The sequence below is a fragment of the Molothrus ater genome, chromosome 8 (assembly GCF_012460135.2).
Source record: "Molothrus ater isolate BHLD 08-10-18 breed brown headed cowbird chromosome 8, BPBGC_Mater_1.1, whole genome shotgun sequence".
In the NCBI taxonomy this organism is placed as follows: Eukaryota; Metazoa; Chordata; class Aves; order Passeriformes; family Icteridae; genus Molothrus; species Molothrus ater.
Genome location: NC_050485.2, coordinates 1516849 through 1533189, shown reverse-complemented (window position 1 = coordinate 1533189; position 16341 = coordinate 1516849). Strand labels below are relative to the sequence as shown.

The window sequence follows — 16341 nt, the reverse complement described above, 5'->3', positions numbered from 1 at the left end:
CTGATACCAAAAGTAAGGTCTACCTATCAAAAAAACAGGAGCAAAAAGGGAGTAAAAAACAAGAAGAAACTTTCAACCCGTACTCAAAGCAATTTTAATTGGTATTTACTGAAGGAACACACTCCAAGGTGATGATGTCTATTTGAAAAAAAACCACAACAAATATGAGAAGTCCTTTCTGGACAGCATCCTTTCCAACTTGTACTGTACCATTCTTCCTTCTTTCCCCATAAAATTCCACTGCAGTGCAACTCCATCCATTGACTTGCTCATATCTCAGTTCAAAGGGGAAAAAATAATAAAATTTAATTTCATCCAGCTAAATATTTTGGCAGATATTCTGCACTAAAAATATACACCATAATTTAGAATAAATGTTCCAAATCAGTTCAATCCTTGCTCTCTCCAAGCATAATGAAATTTAGAACTTGTATTCCTAAACCTTGTTAACACATGTATGACCTTGATCAAAAAACTGTATTTTTAGTTTCTTCAAGCTGCAAAACTAAAACTGCATCATAAAAAGGGCAACAGCAGGTCTGCCAAGCCAACTTAATGTTTTAAAGTTGTTTTTTTACAAGACTATGCTTTGTACATCTGGAAAAGAAAAATTAAGAGGGTGCTCAATCAGCTATTTGCAGCCTTGATGGAAATAAAACTTGGATGTTCCCAGTATGATGTTTATAAACAGCCCCAAAGTTGTGGATACTGAGTCATGTCTGGCTTTGGCTTGCCCTCGGCTGAGGGGATGTGACAGGGGTGAGCAGGCACTGTGAGCACTGTGCTGGCACCCCTATCACTGCTGCAGGGTTTATGCACAAGCACAGCACAGCACAGACTGCAGGCAGCCACAACAGCACTCAGCACTGCACATGGCACAAGGGATTTCTCCCAGGCTCTTCCCTATTTCTCCTCTCCCTTTCTTTCTTTCTTTCTCCTTGCTTTGTTTTGTTGTTGTTTTGGGTTTCTTTAATCTCCATCAGGGCAACAAACCCCTGCAGCCCTGGCTCCCCAGAACCCCAGCAAAGACCATGGACTGTGCCTCACCAGCTGCCTCCTGATCCTGGGGAGGTCTCCTCACTTTCCTCACTGCTGCCTGCACGTGTCCTGGAGGTTTCCCTGACATCACAACATGAGCCCATGTGCAACTGCCCCATTCTCCTGAGCTCTGTGGTAATAACGACCTTGGAAAGGACTGCAAGCACCTCCCTGTCCTCAGGAAGAGGTGCACTGCACTGCCCAAATTCAGCCACAACCCCAGTAAGTGGCTAAAAAGGATGATGTTAAGTGAAGCAGGGTGTACAATGTGACTTTAGAAATGCAGGCAAATTAATTTTTAAGTATGAATCCCTTCTGTATAGATTTTCCATTACAAGGGATAAAATTAAAGAAGTGTCTGCTTAACTGGGAGAAGAACATAACATAAACCCTAAGGAAAACTAAGTATATTCCTTCCCTTGTATCCATTACTGTGAGCTTACAAAGCTTGCTTTCTTTAATGAGCACTTGCCTGCTAGAAGTGATGAATATTTCAGATGCTCTTTCAAAATAAACATAGAGAACCTAATACAGTATTTATGGCACAGATGAATTTCCTAAACAAGCTGCCCAATAACCAGAAAGGAGCATTAAGACATGAGTATAGAAAAGTATAAATAGTACACAAAAGGTACAGTGTAATAGTGTGCATCACTTTTAGTCCTGTTTTTTCTGTCCAACCCATTTGCAACTGGAAAGCACTGCTTATTTTCCCCTGTAGAGAATTTGTGAATGGCCTGGTCCTCAGCAGCACAGTTAGAACATGAACCCTCTAAGTAAATAAACGTGCATCTATCAAAACTTAGGACAGTCAGGAAAAAACCCAAAGCTCCATGTATTATTGGAAGAAAGTACTACAAATCCTCCTTTAAGGAGCCTAAGAATACTACTTGAAGAAAATACAAATTAAAAAGGACACATCCTGTTTGAATTTTGAAAATGTCAGTGGTCAGATGCCCTCAGCCACTACCAATCATAAAATCAAACACTGAAGTCATAATTCAACAGAGAGGACAACACCCCTTTACATGGTGTCCCAGCAACAGCAGAAAGCAGGTTAGAGCCATGGAACACAATGCCACATTTCTAAAAATGCCCTAGGAAAGAAGTCTGCAAAGTATGCAGCTTTTTTGAAGTTTCCTGCGGCTGACAGAGCTGCAGTGGAACTTAGATACCCAACCTCCCTTCTCCCATCCAAAACCAAAGGCAACCCCAATGCAGCATTGCATGAGATGCCTTCAGAGCTACTGTGCCTTCCTGGGTGGATGCAATGAGACAAACTCTTAGGAAGTACACCCCAGCACTACAAAACAAATACAAATACTAGAAAACACAAAGCCAGTACCTAAAACCAAAGGGGAAATATCACAGAATCAGTTCAGCAAAGAGAAAGTCAAACCATAAACCAGCCCAGGTCCAACGACTGACGTGGATATTACACACACAGAACCAGACAAGCCTTTCCATTCAAGAGTCAAGGGTGGAAAAAAACTCTTCAGAAGGTTTTTTGGAAAGGACAGGAATGACAGACTCCTATTCCATAGCAACCTGCTGGGCCATCACATCACAAACAGTGGCAAAATGCACTCAAGAGGAAAATCTCAAGACCAACCATGAGCCACGAGTGCAGACAGACACCCATCTGTCTGTGACCAAAAAACCACATTTTCCACTCTTTGCCAGAACAGGCATCACACCAATTACACATTAGAAACTGACTCCTTTACAAACACTCCTTATTTTGCATGCTACTGTCAACAGCACAAAAGACAGAATGAGCAAACACTTCAAGTTATAGCTACACCCATGTGGTATATTACAAAGAGCAACAGTATTAAAATGAATAATTAAAATCATACCCAGAACAACAAAAATACAAATATTTCAATGGCTTATTTTAATGCAGAAAAAGCCCACTAACATTTGCCAGTGTTGTAAAACCACAATTAGTTTGCACAACTACTCCACATGAAAAGACAGACACCATTCAGGGTTGGACAGGTTATCTGCTCCTTATTTAATCTTAACTTTGGTTTGTCTTACCAAAGTTTCTGTAACTGTAACAATGACAACACAGCTGTTAAGAAATTGGGATGTTTTCAAGTAAAATGACACTACAGACCAGTCAGCACTTAAAAATACTATATCCAATAACTTCTAAAATTTTAGTGTACTGAAGCAATACTAAACTATCTTATTACATTTAGCTAGAATAGTTCAACAAAGTAAGTTTAACAACATACTTTTTGTTTGCATTTTCACTAGCTTCATCTTATCCATACCATCCATCCATCTTGCCCCATTCATCCTCCAACTTGTTTGCAACAACAAAATTAATGACTTATTTCTATTCAAAACATTCTAAAGATTAACTGAGAGAAGCAATATCAATATACTACCTGTTACTTAAAAAAAACAAACCCAAACAACCCCAAACATTAGCCATGAGTGCAGCAAGTCTATATTTTGATATAAAAACTAAGATATTTGAATTTGAAAGACCAATCTTTTGTTATCAGGAAAGATAGCCATTTTAAAAGTGTGGAAGGAATATGTTACCACTGAAACTGAAGGTTGTTGTAAGTTTACAGGATTTTCAGTTTCAGCTGAGGTATTCTAAAGTTTAAAGAAAGGGAGGATATCAAAACTTTAGTAAAGTAGGTATAAAAATTCCACTTTTGTTAACTTGGCTCGCAGTTCAACGTTGACTTCCCCCATGAAATTTCAGCTGCCATAAAACCTGTATGCTAAAAACATTTAACTGTTACGTTTGAAAGTATAAAACTAGGAGCAGAAGAAATTAAAGGGAACGTTCAAGCAAGGGAAAGCAAACTTTTGGTCTGCAGACTTGAGCGGGGAGGCTCAAATATGTCTACAACATGCTGGAGAGAAAGAGGAAAGAAAGGACATGTTCTGTGCTTTTAAAATTAGCTAATCTGCTTAATAGCTGGAAAGCGCCGCTACCCAGCGTTTAACCCTTTGCCTTCCTGGGCCGTATGACAAGAAAATGCTGCTTAAAACGGGAGGGGATAAATATCAAAGCAATCATCGGTTACCTTTAAAACTCTTTGCTTCCTCCTCTGAGGCCTTTTGTTTTCTGTTAGGACCTAAAAAAACATCAAATTGCAGAATATAAGTTGTGGTCACAAAGGCAGGCAGCCACCTCCGATTTTTATTATGGAACAGCGATATTTCTGCAGTACCCCGAGTGCTTTACACGCGGCCCTTCCACGGGCCGGCGGCGGCTCCCGGCGGCCCGTCCGCCGCCCCCGCGGCGCCCCTCACATGGCGGGCGCCCCGCGTTCCCCCTCACGGCGGCGGCGCCCCTGCCCCGCCATCTTTGCTTCCTGCCGCAGCGGCGGCCGCGCGCGGCCCCGCGGGAGCGCGCAGCGCCGCGCAGCGCCCCCCGGCGGCCGCACGCCCGCCCGCCCGAACAAAGGGGCTCCGCAAAGGCCGCCGCAAAGGCCGGCACGGACCCGCCGCGCCCCGGGCGCGGCCCAGGCGGTGCGGGCCGCCCGCCACGGGCACCAGGGCCGGGGTCGATGGGCTCGGCTGGGGCCGCGAGGAGAACGGGGTCAGGCGAGGACATGTGCCCCGCGCACCCGCACGCGTGCGCACACCGCCGCGCACCGGGCGGCGCAGCCCCGACCCAACCCTGAGCGGCACCGGGCGTGCAGCACCGGGCACCGGGCGGCACAGTCCCGGCCCTCTCCTGAGGGACACCGGGCGGGCAGCACCGGGCACCACAGCCCCAACCCTCTCCCTGAGGGGCACCGGGCGGGCAGCACTGGGCACCACAGCCCAAACCCTCTCCTGAGCGTCACCGGGCGGCACAGCCCCGGGCACCGGGCGGCGCAGCCTCGACCCTCCCCTGAGGGGCACCCGGCGTGCAGCGCCGGGCACCACAGCCCCGACCCACTCCTGAGCGGTACCGGGCGTGCAGTACCGGGCACCGGGCGGCACAGTCCCGGCCCTCTCCTGAGGGGAACCGGGCGGCACAGCCCCGGCCCTCTCCTGAGCGGCACCGGGCGTGCAGCGCCGGGCACCGGGCGGCACAGCCCCGGCCCTCTCCTGAGCGGCACCGGGCGTGCAGCGCCGGGCACCGGGCGGCGCAGCCCCTGAGGGGCCTGAGGGGCACCGGGCGTGCAGCACCGGTCACCACAGCAAGGGGCCTCTCCTGAGCGGCACCGGGCGGCACAGCCCCGGCCCTCTCCTGAGCGGCACCGGGCGTGCAGCGCCGGGCACCGGCGGCCGAATCGCCCTGCAAAGAGTGAAATCGCCGCTCCCCGGTGCAGGCCGCAGCACAGGGCCTGCCTTCACCTGCTCTCCCCAGCCGAGCGGCCGCGGCGGCAGCAGCCCCTCCAAAATGCCAGCCCGGGGCCGGGAGCCCAGCGCCCGCCGCACTCCGCGGGCCCGGTCCTGTGGCTTCACCTACTCCTACAGCACTGTGAAAAATGCGAATTTTATGACTGGCTTTTTGCAAGTATTCAAATTAATATTATATGTGTTGTGTTAGAAAGTAATGCTGTATTAATTCTCTTAAGTAGTGTGTTAAATATAGTTTTGGGTTATAAAAAATGTTAAAATAGAAACTATGCTATGTAAGATCCTTTTTTTAAAGAAAGGACTTGCAGCGAAACAGCAGCCACAGGACACCTAAATCTTTCCAAGAAAAATAATTTATTACTCTCTTATCAGAAGAAACCAACTTCTTCCCGCCTCGAAGGCACTGTTAGGAATCAGAGGAAGAAGCTGACATGACCAGACAGAATCCTGTATTTTAACTGAATTTATGCATAATGTATGAAGTGTATGAATATGCAACAGGCTGTCGTTTTTAGGGGTTAATCCTCTGTTAATGTGGGTCCTTTTTAGGGCCTGTGCTGCCCAGAAAAGGTACCCAGATGTCCGTAACTCTTTGTCCTAATTCAAATTGTCCAAATTATTATTACTCCGATTGTATTACTATTTTTATAACCATTTTATTACTATTAAACTTTTAAAACTTTAAACACAAGTGATTGGCGTTTTTCAGAAGCACCCAACAGAACAAATTCCTGCACATGGACTGCCATGGGAACTGGCCACCATATAAACATCAAGTGCAATTGTTTCCCCACAACTCCACCTGCTCCACACATTGGAGGGGCCACACTGAGCCCTCATTCCCTAACCAGGGACATCAAACCAACCACAGCAGATCTCACACTGCAGGCACCCAAGCACTCCCTGAATTCCCAACAATTCACAGTTGACATCTAAACCAGAATGTTGGCCATGAATTTATGCTCTAAAGATAAAAACCAGTAAGAACACCTTTACATCAGCTACAAACTGCAATCTGCTTTCTTATCTAATGCTACACTGTAATGTAATTACTGTCCACTTATTGGTCCAAATCAGTTAAACAGCAGAAATGCTCAGACGTGGACACACAGCTCATTCCCCAGTGTAGCAATTAAATCAGAGAAAGCTGTCACCCATTTTTTGTTGTCTGATGCTACCTTGTATCTAAGCTCTTCATTTGTTGCATCGGAATGATGTATTAAATAGGATTTAGGATAAGGCAAAATTAAAATACTGATTTATATTCTTTCCCCCAAATAGCCCATATCTGCAAGGGTCATTTTTGCACATTAAGAATGAGAGAGTGGAAATCACACACACTTAGTGATCTGATTCTTCTTGGTAGTTTGGCTACTTAGATGCTTTTCAATACAGGGGGAAAAGGAACTATTTTGTTTGTTTAGAAACCTAAGACCCCATATTGTGATTTAGTCCCCAGACTGGTACATGCACTGGACAGCAGTTTCAGGTTTCCTTGTAACCTCATGTTAGAGCTCCTCAGACACAAGGAAGGAAAGAAACCTCTTCAAATAATTTCCCCATAAAAGCTTTAAGAACCTACACAGAAAATAAGGAGCAGTGAAGAGGCAATTTGTTAAATACAGCCTCTGAAAATAACTAGAGCACAAACGAATCCATCTCACTGTAATTTAGCCTGCATTATGGTCCACACCCAGGAACACAGAATGGCAAAGTGCTGTGAGCTGTAATTATTATACACTCCCACAGAGTATGAGTGTCAGTGAAAAATACAAGCAAACTGCACAACTCCAACTCCCTGCCCTGCATCCGTGGGGCAGGGAAGGCTGCATGCAGCCCTGCTCATCACACACATTCCCAAACTCCTCTAGCTGTGTGCTATCCCCTTACAAAACTCTCAAGTATCCTACTCAGGAGTGTTTTTATGTGCACCCATTTTAAAATTCAACTGGCTTAAATATTTCTGGAGTCTATTGTAAAATAAATACCACTAAGTCTAAATTTCTTGATTATAGCTGGGCCTGGCTAGAACACAAGAATTCCATTTTCCCTTTTTTTTTTTTTTCAGATTTCAGCTCTTGATTTTGTTCCAAAGCAGAGCAAAACTTTCAAAATTCAAGAGGAGACAGATGGGATGTGGGAGACCAAAGTTCAAGCCCCTGGTCTGCATCAGGCAAAAATCCCTTACCACCAACACATTGTAATAATTCTCATCCCTTTTTAAGTTTTAAACAGAAATTGCATTTCTCAAGCCTCAAGAAACTTTCCCCAAAAAATAGTTGCATTAAAACAGATAGTAGCTGTGAAAAGTTCCTGTTCATTCAGCATTTTCCATTCAAGGAATGGCTACTGGAAAGCTCCCAACCAACTTGAATTGCAGCATCCTTTTTCAATATGTCGGGGTTTGTCGGCAGCGTGTTAAAAACCCACAGACAAGCAGGCCCTTATTGTTATTTAATATTTCATGCTACTCAGATTACAGCAATTAAATAAGATGTCTTGAGACACCTTGGGCAACCCAAGTGAACTCAGTGACCTCATTTTTTTGGCCAGTCTGTTGACTACAGCTCCCCCTAAATCTAACTATTTAGTTCTAATAAGAATTAAAGCTCTCCCCAGCAGGTGGTTTCAACCCAAGAGGGCTCCCTGCCTAGGCAGGACCCTAAAATGTGGGCACCTTCCCTTGACAAGCCCTGCAAAATGATGCCTCAGGGTTTAGCTTTTATATTTCTCATATTCTGTGCTGGTTTAGTGTAGTTCTGGGTTTCATATTATGGGATGGTGAGCTCTCTTCACAGAGCAGGAGGCAAAACAATTCCTGCTCCAGCTGGGGACCAAGGACAAATGATCCAAATCTCAGGCCCAAGAGCACAAACACCGTGGGCTGGAGAGAGAAAAACAAGGATGGGACTGCATGGGCTAAAGCTGGAATGGGACAATGAACTGCAATTTGCAAATGGAGCAGAACTTATCAAAGTGAGAGACCCCATGACTTGTTGTGCATTTTGTGGCCATTTTGGGTTGTGCTGCCCAAGGTGGATCTGAGGCCTTTAATAAATTCCTACTTTATTCTTTAGCTCCATCTAGTTTCTGTTCTAGGCCAGCCTTCTGAAGGCATCAAAAAGCAGCCCTGGAGATGAGGGCTCCCCACACTGCCAGCTCAGCAGCAGCCCTGTGAGTTCAGGGCCCTTTGGGAGCTGGGGGGTCACAAATCCCCACAAGTGCAGCCCAGAACTGCAGCTCCCAGCCTGACACCCCTGTGGGCAGGGCAGCAGCTCCCCCAGGACAGCACCAGTGAGCAGGGGCCCATCAGCAGCGGCTCCAGGCTCTGTCTGCAGCATCTGCCCGGCCAAAACAGGAATCCTTTGGCCATGGAAAAAAGAAAATAAACCATGAGCCACCTTTCCTGTCCACATGCTACTTTTGAAGCCTACAAAATCCTCACCCCACACTGCAACTCATGAAGGCAGCCCTGACAGTATGCAATGCAATGGCACACCTTTAATTCTTGGAATTAAATCTGCTTTTTGGAACAAAATAGCTGTAAAATAGCCCTCAGTAACTGCAATACTGTTTCAGAAAACAGCAGTCTTTAAAGAGAAGACAAAAATGTGGCAGCATCATAATCCTGTGTGGGTAAGCATCTCAAGCTCTTCACTGTGAAGTATTCCTGCATTATTCATTCTGAGAGGGACAGTAACCCAAGATAATGCCTTTTTCCTCTTCTTATGAAAGCTTCCTTACATTTTATTTACTGGGCTGCCTTTCAAAAAATTCAATAAGCAAGAAAATGCTTTCCCTTATATATTTTAGGATTCTTCTTTACCAGCTCCAAACCAAACAGGCACAGTGTGAATTCCTCAGGAAGAGGGACTTTATATGCAACAATATTGCTCCACACAGGGGCTGGGAACTACAGCCCACAGTGCCTTATATCCAGACTTTCATGATGTCACATCCCTGCAAAACCCATTACATTCAGGAAGGTACAATATCACTTAATGCTTATATGGCTGTTATTTTAAAATGGTATTTTTCAAGTCCAATATAGCTTTCAAATCTTTATCTGGATTATGTGTGAATTAATGGAAATAACAGTACCCTAACTATTGCCAGTTCCAAACATGCAGCTGATATCCTCCAAGGGCTGAGTGCTGGTGCACACGTGGCCATGGGTGCTGGAATATGCACTTCAGTTTACACTCATGGCTTCCACCAGCCAGGCCTTACTCCTTGTAACTGTAAATCCACCTCAGTTCTTAAAGAAAACCAACACTTTTTCTTTCCTAAGCAGCAGGTATGGACTGCCAACCCCCACAGTGGCTATACAGCCATTTAATGCACACAGCTCTCACTGACTTCACTGGGACTTTTGCATTTTTTAGTTGGAATGGGGAGAGAAAATTCCTTTAAGGCAAAACACCAACATTTCAACTATGCTCCTGCTCTATCCCCCTACACCCTCCTCCCAGTGAATCACCTCTGAAAAATGCTTACATTCCACCAACATGAGAGCAAGAAGCATGACTCTTCTGAACAAGGAACACACTGAAGCCAATCTCATTTCTTTTCATTATTTATGTTCACTTTCCATACCATGGACAGAGACCTACAGTTTTGGGTTTTCCTCAGCTGTTTCTATTTGAAACACATTACTGCCACAGAAGTCCCAGTACTACAGTCTGGGAAAACAATGGAATCCCCTGCAATCTTATCTAAAGGATAGCTGCTAAACTGAGTGACAGCATTCCCCATCCCCCAACACCTTCCCCATCTCAACACCTTGAAAGAGCTGATAGAACATTGTAGAAATACTTTCTCATTTCCTCAGAGCACAGTTTCTAGAGATTGAAAATGAAGCAAGGCCTCTTTCTAGGAATATCTGAAAAGACACCAGGTTTCATTCAAATACAATTTTATAAGAAAATACCTGACATGTTCTTATATGTCAGGAATACTTCATTTCCTCCATGCAGCACCCTGAAATTTTATACAAAATTTAACAAGAAATGAAGGAGGCTTCTGGTGCAGCTCTGAATGTATCATACAGAGTGTGGCCACTCTAATGAAATAAAAGCACACCAAAATAAAAGCTGCCAAAGAATGAAAACAAGGAATCTCTCATAAAGAAAGTAAAAGCAGTGCCCAGAGAGGACAAAGGTGAAGAAGCAAAGCTAATCTGCAAGGAGTAGGTCAGGCTGAGCAACAAGAAAAGCAGTATGTTCAGCCTGGAAAACAAAGCTTGAGAGAAAAGCTGGAGTGCTTCCTTTCAGTGACCCTGCCAAAACCCCTTCTAAAACATGGCTTTTAGATCACTTCCTACCTCAGCTCCACAACCCCTCTCCCATGAACTTCTCTTCAATCCCACCGACTCAATATACAAAAGGACAATGTCACTATTCTTTTGCTGTAAAAGGTCAGGATAAGTCTCTACCACCTTTATTGTTTTAATATCCATCTTAAGTCCCATTACAGCTGTCCCTCTCCCCACTTATTTTTTAAGAGCATTAAGGAGCAGCTGAAACAGAAAGAGGTTTTTGAATGAATTCTGAGCCAAACTGTTTAAGCCTAGTTCCCTAAACATCATACCTTAAAATATACTCCCCCCACAAAGGGGAATATACCTTATCACCCCCTCAGTGCTCCAGGACTCTGCTTTGTGCTTGCCTTCCTGAAAACCAGAATGAACTTCTCTGCCAAGCCTGGTAAGCACAGGACAGAGCAGTGCAAGCAGGAGCTCTCCTGAGACCTCTGCAGCTGACAGGAATTCTACCTGCTCTAAGAACACAGCATTTCCATGGAACTGCTCTGGAGAAAGGTTTTGCAGGTGCATTATCCCCAGTGTGAACTGCTCCTCTCAGAGCACACGCTGGTGGGCAGAGACTGGAACTTCAGTTTCCCACATCCCAAGGCAGGTGTGATTTAACGACCAAGACAGCCTCTCCCCTCTGTGCTTCAGGTACTATTGGATCCCATGAAGAGAACACTCCCAGCAGGACCAGCACTGCAGAGTCTCACTGCAGCTCACAGGTCAGGGAATTCAGCTGGGATGTGGGAAATCTACCTTCAACTCCCTACTTACCTGATTTAAAGCCTGATCTTGAAACTGAAATCCCTCAGAAGGTCAGTGCTGTTATCACATGGGCATACACACTGTCTTTTCCCCTCCTCTTTGTTCCAAAAGTTATGACCTGGGTTACAAAAGGCTGATGGGCCAGAAAAATGAGTAAGAAACACAGAAAAAGAAAGGATGTATGGGGAATGTGGTAAAAGACAAAGGGAGAGAGAAAAGAGAAGTGAAATGAGAGAAACAGAAGAATAGACAATTAGAAAGGCAGAGAGATGCGAAAGGGGAAAATGCAACTTGGTCCTGAAGTTTATAAATTGATTTCCACCAAATCTGTCATCACAAGCAAATTACTTTAACTGAACCAAAGAGCAGAAAACATGCCTTCCTTAGCTTTTAGCCTTCAGTTTTCTGAAATACCAACACTCTCCCTTGTAATTCACAGTCTCCTAAGACTATCCTCAATCTCCCTCCTCCCCACACCCTGTGCCTAAATCTTCCTCATTTCTTTATGCACGCCAATGAATCCATTCTTTTGGCCAACATAGCAACATCTGGGACACAGAGTTAAAGCCATATTTACCTTTGATTTTACACATTTATATAACAGGAACAAGACTAACTCCAGCTCGCTCTAACCTACAGTTCTGTAGATGACAAGAGGAAGTTACTGTGCAACCTGTTAGCACCAACAGTAACCCTGGACTCTCTGAAGCTGTAATGTGGCCAGCACTTCCCTTTGCAGAATTTTAAGATGCACCTCAAGCCTCAAAAGAGTGACTTAATTTGCAAGTTCTTTGCCTTACCTCCAAAGGTAGCGTGACTGGCGGCGGTGGCTTTTTCAGTTCCTCACATTTTCTCTTTTTGCATATCCGGTGGCTGGTTTTGCGCTTCCTGCAGCAGCTGCACTCCTCACAGTTTGTTTTCCGCAGACAGGGCTCACACACTCCACAACGCCTTCGTTTCTTTTTCTCCAGCATAGGGAGCAGAGATGAATATGGAAGAGGGTAATCACCAGCTGGATTTTTAAGAGAGTATGGCCCTGAGGCCTCAACTGCTTCAGTGCTGTTGCTCACGTTGTTGTCCTGAACCAAATTCAAGCTTACTCCGACACTTCCCAGCTGTGATGAATAATCATTATGCTGCAGTCTTGAGTCAGCTGGCAAATCTGCATTTATGGCTTTTTCTGAGGCAAGAGCAGAGATTTCCATGCTTGAAGGCAACTCTGAAACAAAACCTGCAGAGAATTGTCCAGAGCTTTCAGCAGAGATTTTATCAACTGTGCTGTTTCCTAAATCTGAAGGTAAAGTGGGGACATACCCTGAATTCAAAATTAATGTCTCTGCATCAATACATTTAACAAGCTGTTCAATGTCCTCTACTTCAATATTGTTTAAAGAGGTATTGGAGACTGGTTCACATACTCTAAATATGTTCTTTGTGTCAAATTCTGAATTCTCTTTTGTAAAGCTCAAATCTGAATTTGAATCAAGTTCTCTGTGAATGGGTACAAAATCCACAACCAGTTTCATGGGGTATTCTGCAAGTGAGCTTGCACCTTCAAAATGTAAAAGCAAATTTGATTCAGAGGCAGCTACAGAACTGGAATTTGAACCAATGTCTTTATTCTCAGATTCCAAACCCCAGCCTGCCTTCAAGCAGGAATCTGCCAGTGACCTTGCATCTTCTAATAAATGTTCTTGTGAGTTAAACTCAGAGGTAACTAGAGATGCAGAATCCAAGTCTTGTTCTTCCCTAGGTAGCACCATGTCCAACCCTGCTCCAATGTGGAATTTGGCAAGTGTGACTGACTCTATCAGTACTGCTGAGCTGAGGCCTGAGGTATCAACAGAGCTGGAGTCAGGTTCTGTACTGTTAGGCACCACATTGAAGGGAGCCTCTGCATGCACCTTCGAGTTTGATTCAGAGGCAATTCCAGAGTCAGAAGGAGAAGATGGAAGCACCAGTGCAGCATCTTCAACAAATGCTTCAGCCAAACTACTTGTACCAAGATCACTGAGTATCTGCTCACAAGGCAGGTCTCCAAGCTTAGATTTCACCTCTGAAGCTTCTGTACCATCATCAGTTAGGTGACTGTTTGGAATGGAGTCATCTGTTTCGGATATTTCTGCCTCCTCGTGCTGGCTGGCACATGGGATAACAGAATCCTCCTCACCTGCACCACACAGCCAGCCTTCCACAGGCAGAGCAGCTAACTCACCCTCAGCTACATCTTCTTTCAAAGCTGTTTCATCATTTTTCTCTTCTACTTCTGCCAGGGCTTCTTGTCCATGTTCTTCCTTTGTTTCTAGCCTTTTTTGTGCTGCAGCTTTCCTGGGCTTTGCAGTTCCTGGAGTTTGGGCCAAGCTTCTGGAGAAGGGTCGGTTCCGGAGAGCCATTGTGAAGCCATTGATGCTGAAAGAATCCTGGCTGTGGAAGAGGATATTGTCACCTTTCTCCAAACTCACCCAAGATGCTCCAGACAAGGTTACACTGCTCCTGAGAAGTCTACCTGAAGAGCTCATGATTGGTTTCTTTTCTTGCTGTTTTTTCTTAACATCTTTTTCTTGCACTGGCTTTTTACTTTTTCCAGAACTAACAGCTTTTGTGGAAGCCTTTGTGGTTTTCTTTCTCACTTGGCTAGATTTCTTTTTGCTCTGGTTAGTTTTCCTTTTGCCTAACTCTTCTTTTTTGGCTGATCTGGAAGGCCTGGCATGGTGAGCCATGTCTGCAGAGCAGGAGCAATGTTAAGAGAAGAGATGGAAAAAAATCATGAGCTCTTGAGAGACCTCTTCAGTAGAAAACTGCATACTCCCATTGCTGCTTTCTCTGCTCATACAATGCCAACTCTGAAACAGAAAAGATACAAAACAGCATTAATATACTTCTAATTTAAAAAGGTGCACATATATTCAGCTGACCATTTTTAATATTTAAAAATACAGAGCTAGAATCAGAAATAGCAGTATTGGGCGTTATGTTCAACTAGCACAAATGCTTTTAAAATATTAGTATACTACAAAATAAAAAGCTTGCCTAAAGGCCTGTAACACAAACAAAAAAGCAAACTGAACTCAAATGACCAGGCAACATCACATATTTACTATTTTATGTCAGTACTAAAAAGTTTGAGTTTTCTCAATTTTATGAACAGTTCATTAACCAATATGCTTCCCCTGAGTAAGGAGAAGTTAGTATTTATCAGTGTAAGGACATTCAGGAACAAAAGAACAAAGCTGAGTTTATTTTTTGTGCATATTCAATATATCAACACAGGGCATCTATCATTCTTTCACCACCCACTGGCAGCCCACCATGGTATATTTCCATATAAAATGGGATAAGTAACTAGCTCCCCAAAGAGATCAATCTGTGATTTTTATAAGGAACTGGACTAGGGAAGAATGATCTTTCCCAGTGTTACCTTCCAGAATACCTTCACAGCACAATGTATTACATAATGTGCCTATATCATGTTTTATGCAAGGCAGATGTCTCTGCTTCATCACTAAGACTTAATTTACCTTCAAAAAACCACCACGCATCTGTCCCAAGCTTTTGTCCCCAGTCACAACTGCAATGCACAGGTCCCCCAACTCCCCAAACAAACTGAACCATCTCAAAAGATACAACAAATTTCTCATGCTCCAAACCAATTTCCTTCAAGGTGGGTTTTTTTAAAGTAAAGAAATTCTCACATGTACATTTTTTAAGCACATGGAGCTATTTAAGTACCTATAGAAGGCTTTAAAAACTTTATTTTGCTCTATGAATATATCACATGGGTAGACAAGGGCCCTTAAAATTGGAACAGGCAGAGCCAGAGGCTCTAAAGTGTCCAGCAGGAAGACCTTCCCTTCACCATCATTCCTTAAGCCTCCTCCAGGCCTTCTATACCTCTCATTGATGGGAAGAGGCCAAGAAGAGGAAGAACAAGAAGTATGGGGATGATGTCTAAAATCCTGACCTCAAATGGAAGTAAAAGAAAGGGCATTTGGCTCCTGAAGGAAACAGAAAAGGAAAGAAGAGAGCAACCAGTTCCTGACAAGGTTCCTGACATCACCACTCCACTCCTGTGACCTCAATCCCCACCTTGAAGCCAACAGGGTGATCTCAGGGAGGCTGCACTTCCCCACAGCCTGCTCTGAGCTCTGCTGAAGGTGGGGAGAGTTTTGCTACTGCAGCCCCAAGAGCAGTGCCCCCAGCACAGCCAGCTCCCATGGCCTGTGTGGGCACCAGCTCGCTGGCCCCAAAGCAGCACGCGGGCAGCTGTTTGTCACAGCCCTGGCCAGGCTGCCCAGAGGCCACAGCACCCACCAGGGCCAGCAGGAACTCCCCAAACTCCTTCTCAGTAGCTTATTTAAAGCATTTTGTAGCCTGTCTCTTATTTATTCAGCTGTGGCAAGCCAACTGATCCTCTGTACTAGAACATACAGACCAAGTAATCTTATCTGACCACGATGGGATAATCTTGTATCACATCTTCATATTGCACATCAGATGAACGTGATTCCTCAGACAGCAGGCTTCTTCACACACACCAACACCACTTAGAGCCAGCAGTGCTGCACAAGACAAGGCTAAAGACACTTCTCAAAAAGCAAACAGTGCCCACCAAACACACAGGGAACAAGCTGAATCAATAGCTGAATCCCTCCTCCACAGCAACACCTCCAACCTGCAGGGACTAAGCAGACACCACGTGCAGCTGTTTATAGTCGTGGGTGAAGCTTCAAAGGTCGTACAAAACACCTGAACAGCTCCCACAGAAGCTCTCTATAAAAGCTGGGTCAGACAGAGAAACAGTAAAACAAACACAAGGCTGAAAGGAAGGTAACCCGAGGGCTCTCCTCCCCCTGCCCTTCTCCGGAGGCACATGGGGGAAGGGGACATGGCCATTAGGAGTCACT

General features: G+C 44.7%; 1 protein-coding gene across 1 annotated transcript in view; it reads right to left on the bottom strand.

The window, feature by feature from the left end:
• Window positions 1–14220, bottom strand: part of TET1 (tet methylcytosine dioxygenase 1) — a 68548-nt gene extending 54328 nt beyond the window's left edge. The window contains exons 1-2 of the mRNA XM_036385567.1: window positions 12238–14220; window positions 4095–4145 (exon numbers count right to left, since the gene is read on the bottom strand). Of these exons, the coding sequence (XP_036241460.1) occupies window positions 4095–4145; window positions 12238–14157 (1971 nt within the window). The 5' untranslated portion in view covers window positions 14158–14220. The remainder of the gene's footprint in view (window positions 1–4094; window positions 4146–12237) is intronic.
• Between the last annotated feature and the right edge of the window lie 2121 nt (window positions 14221–16341).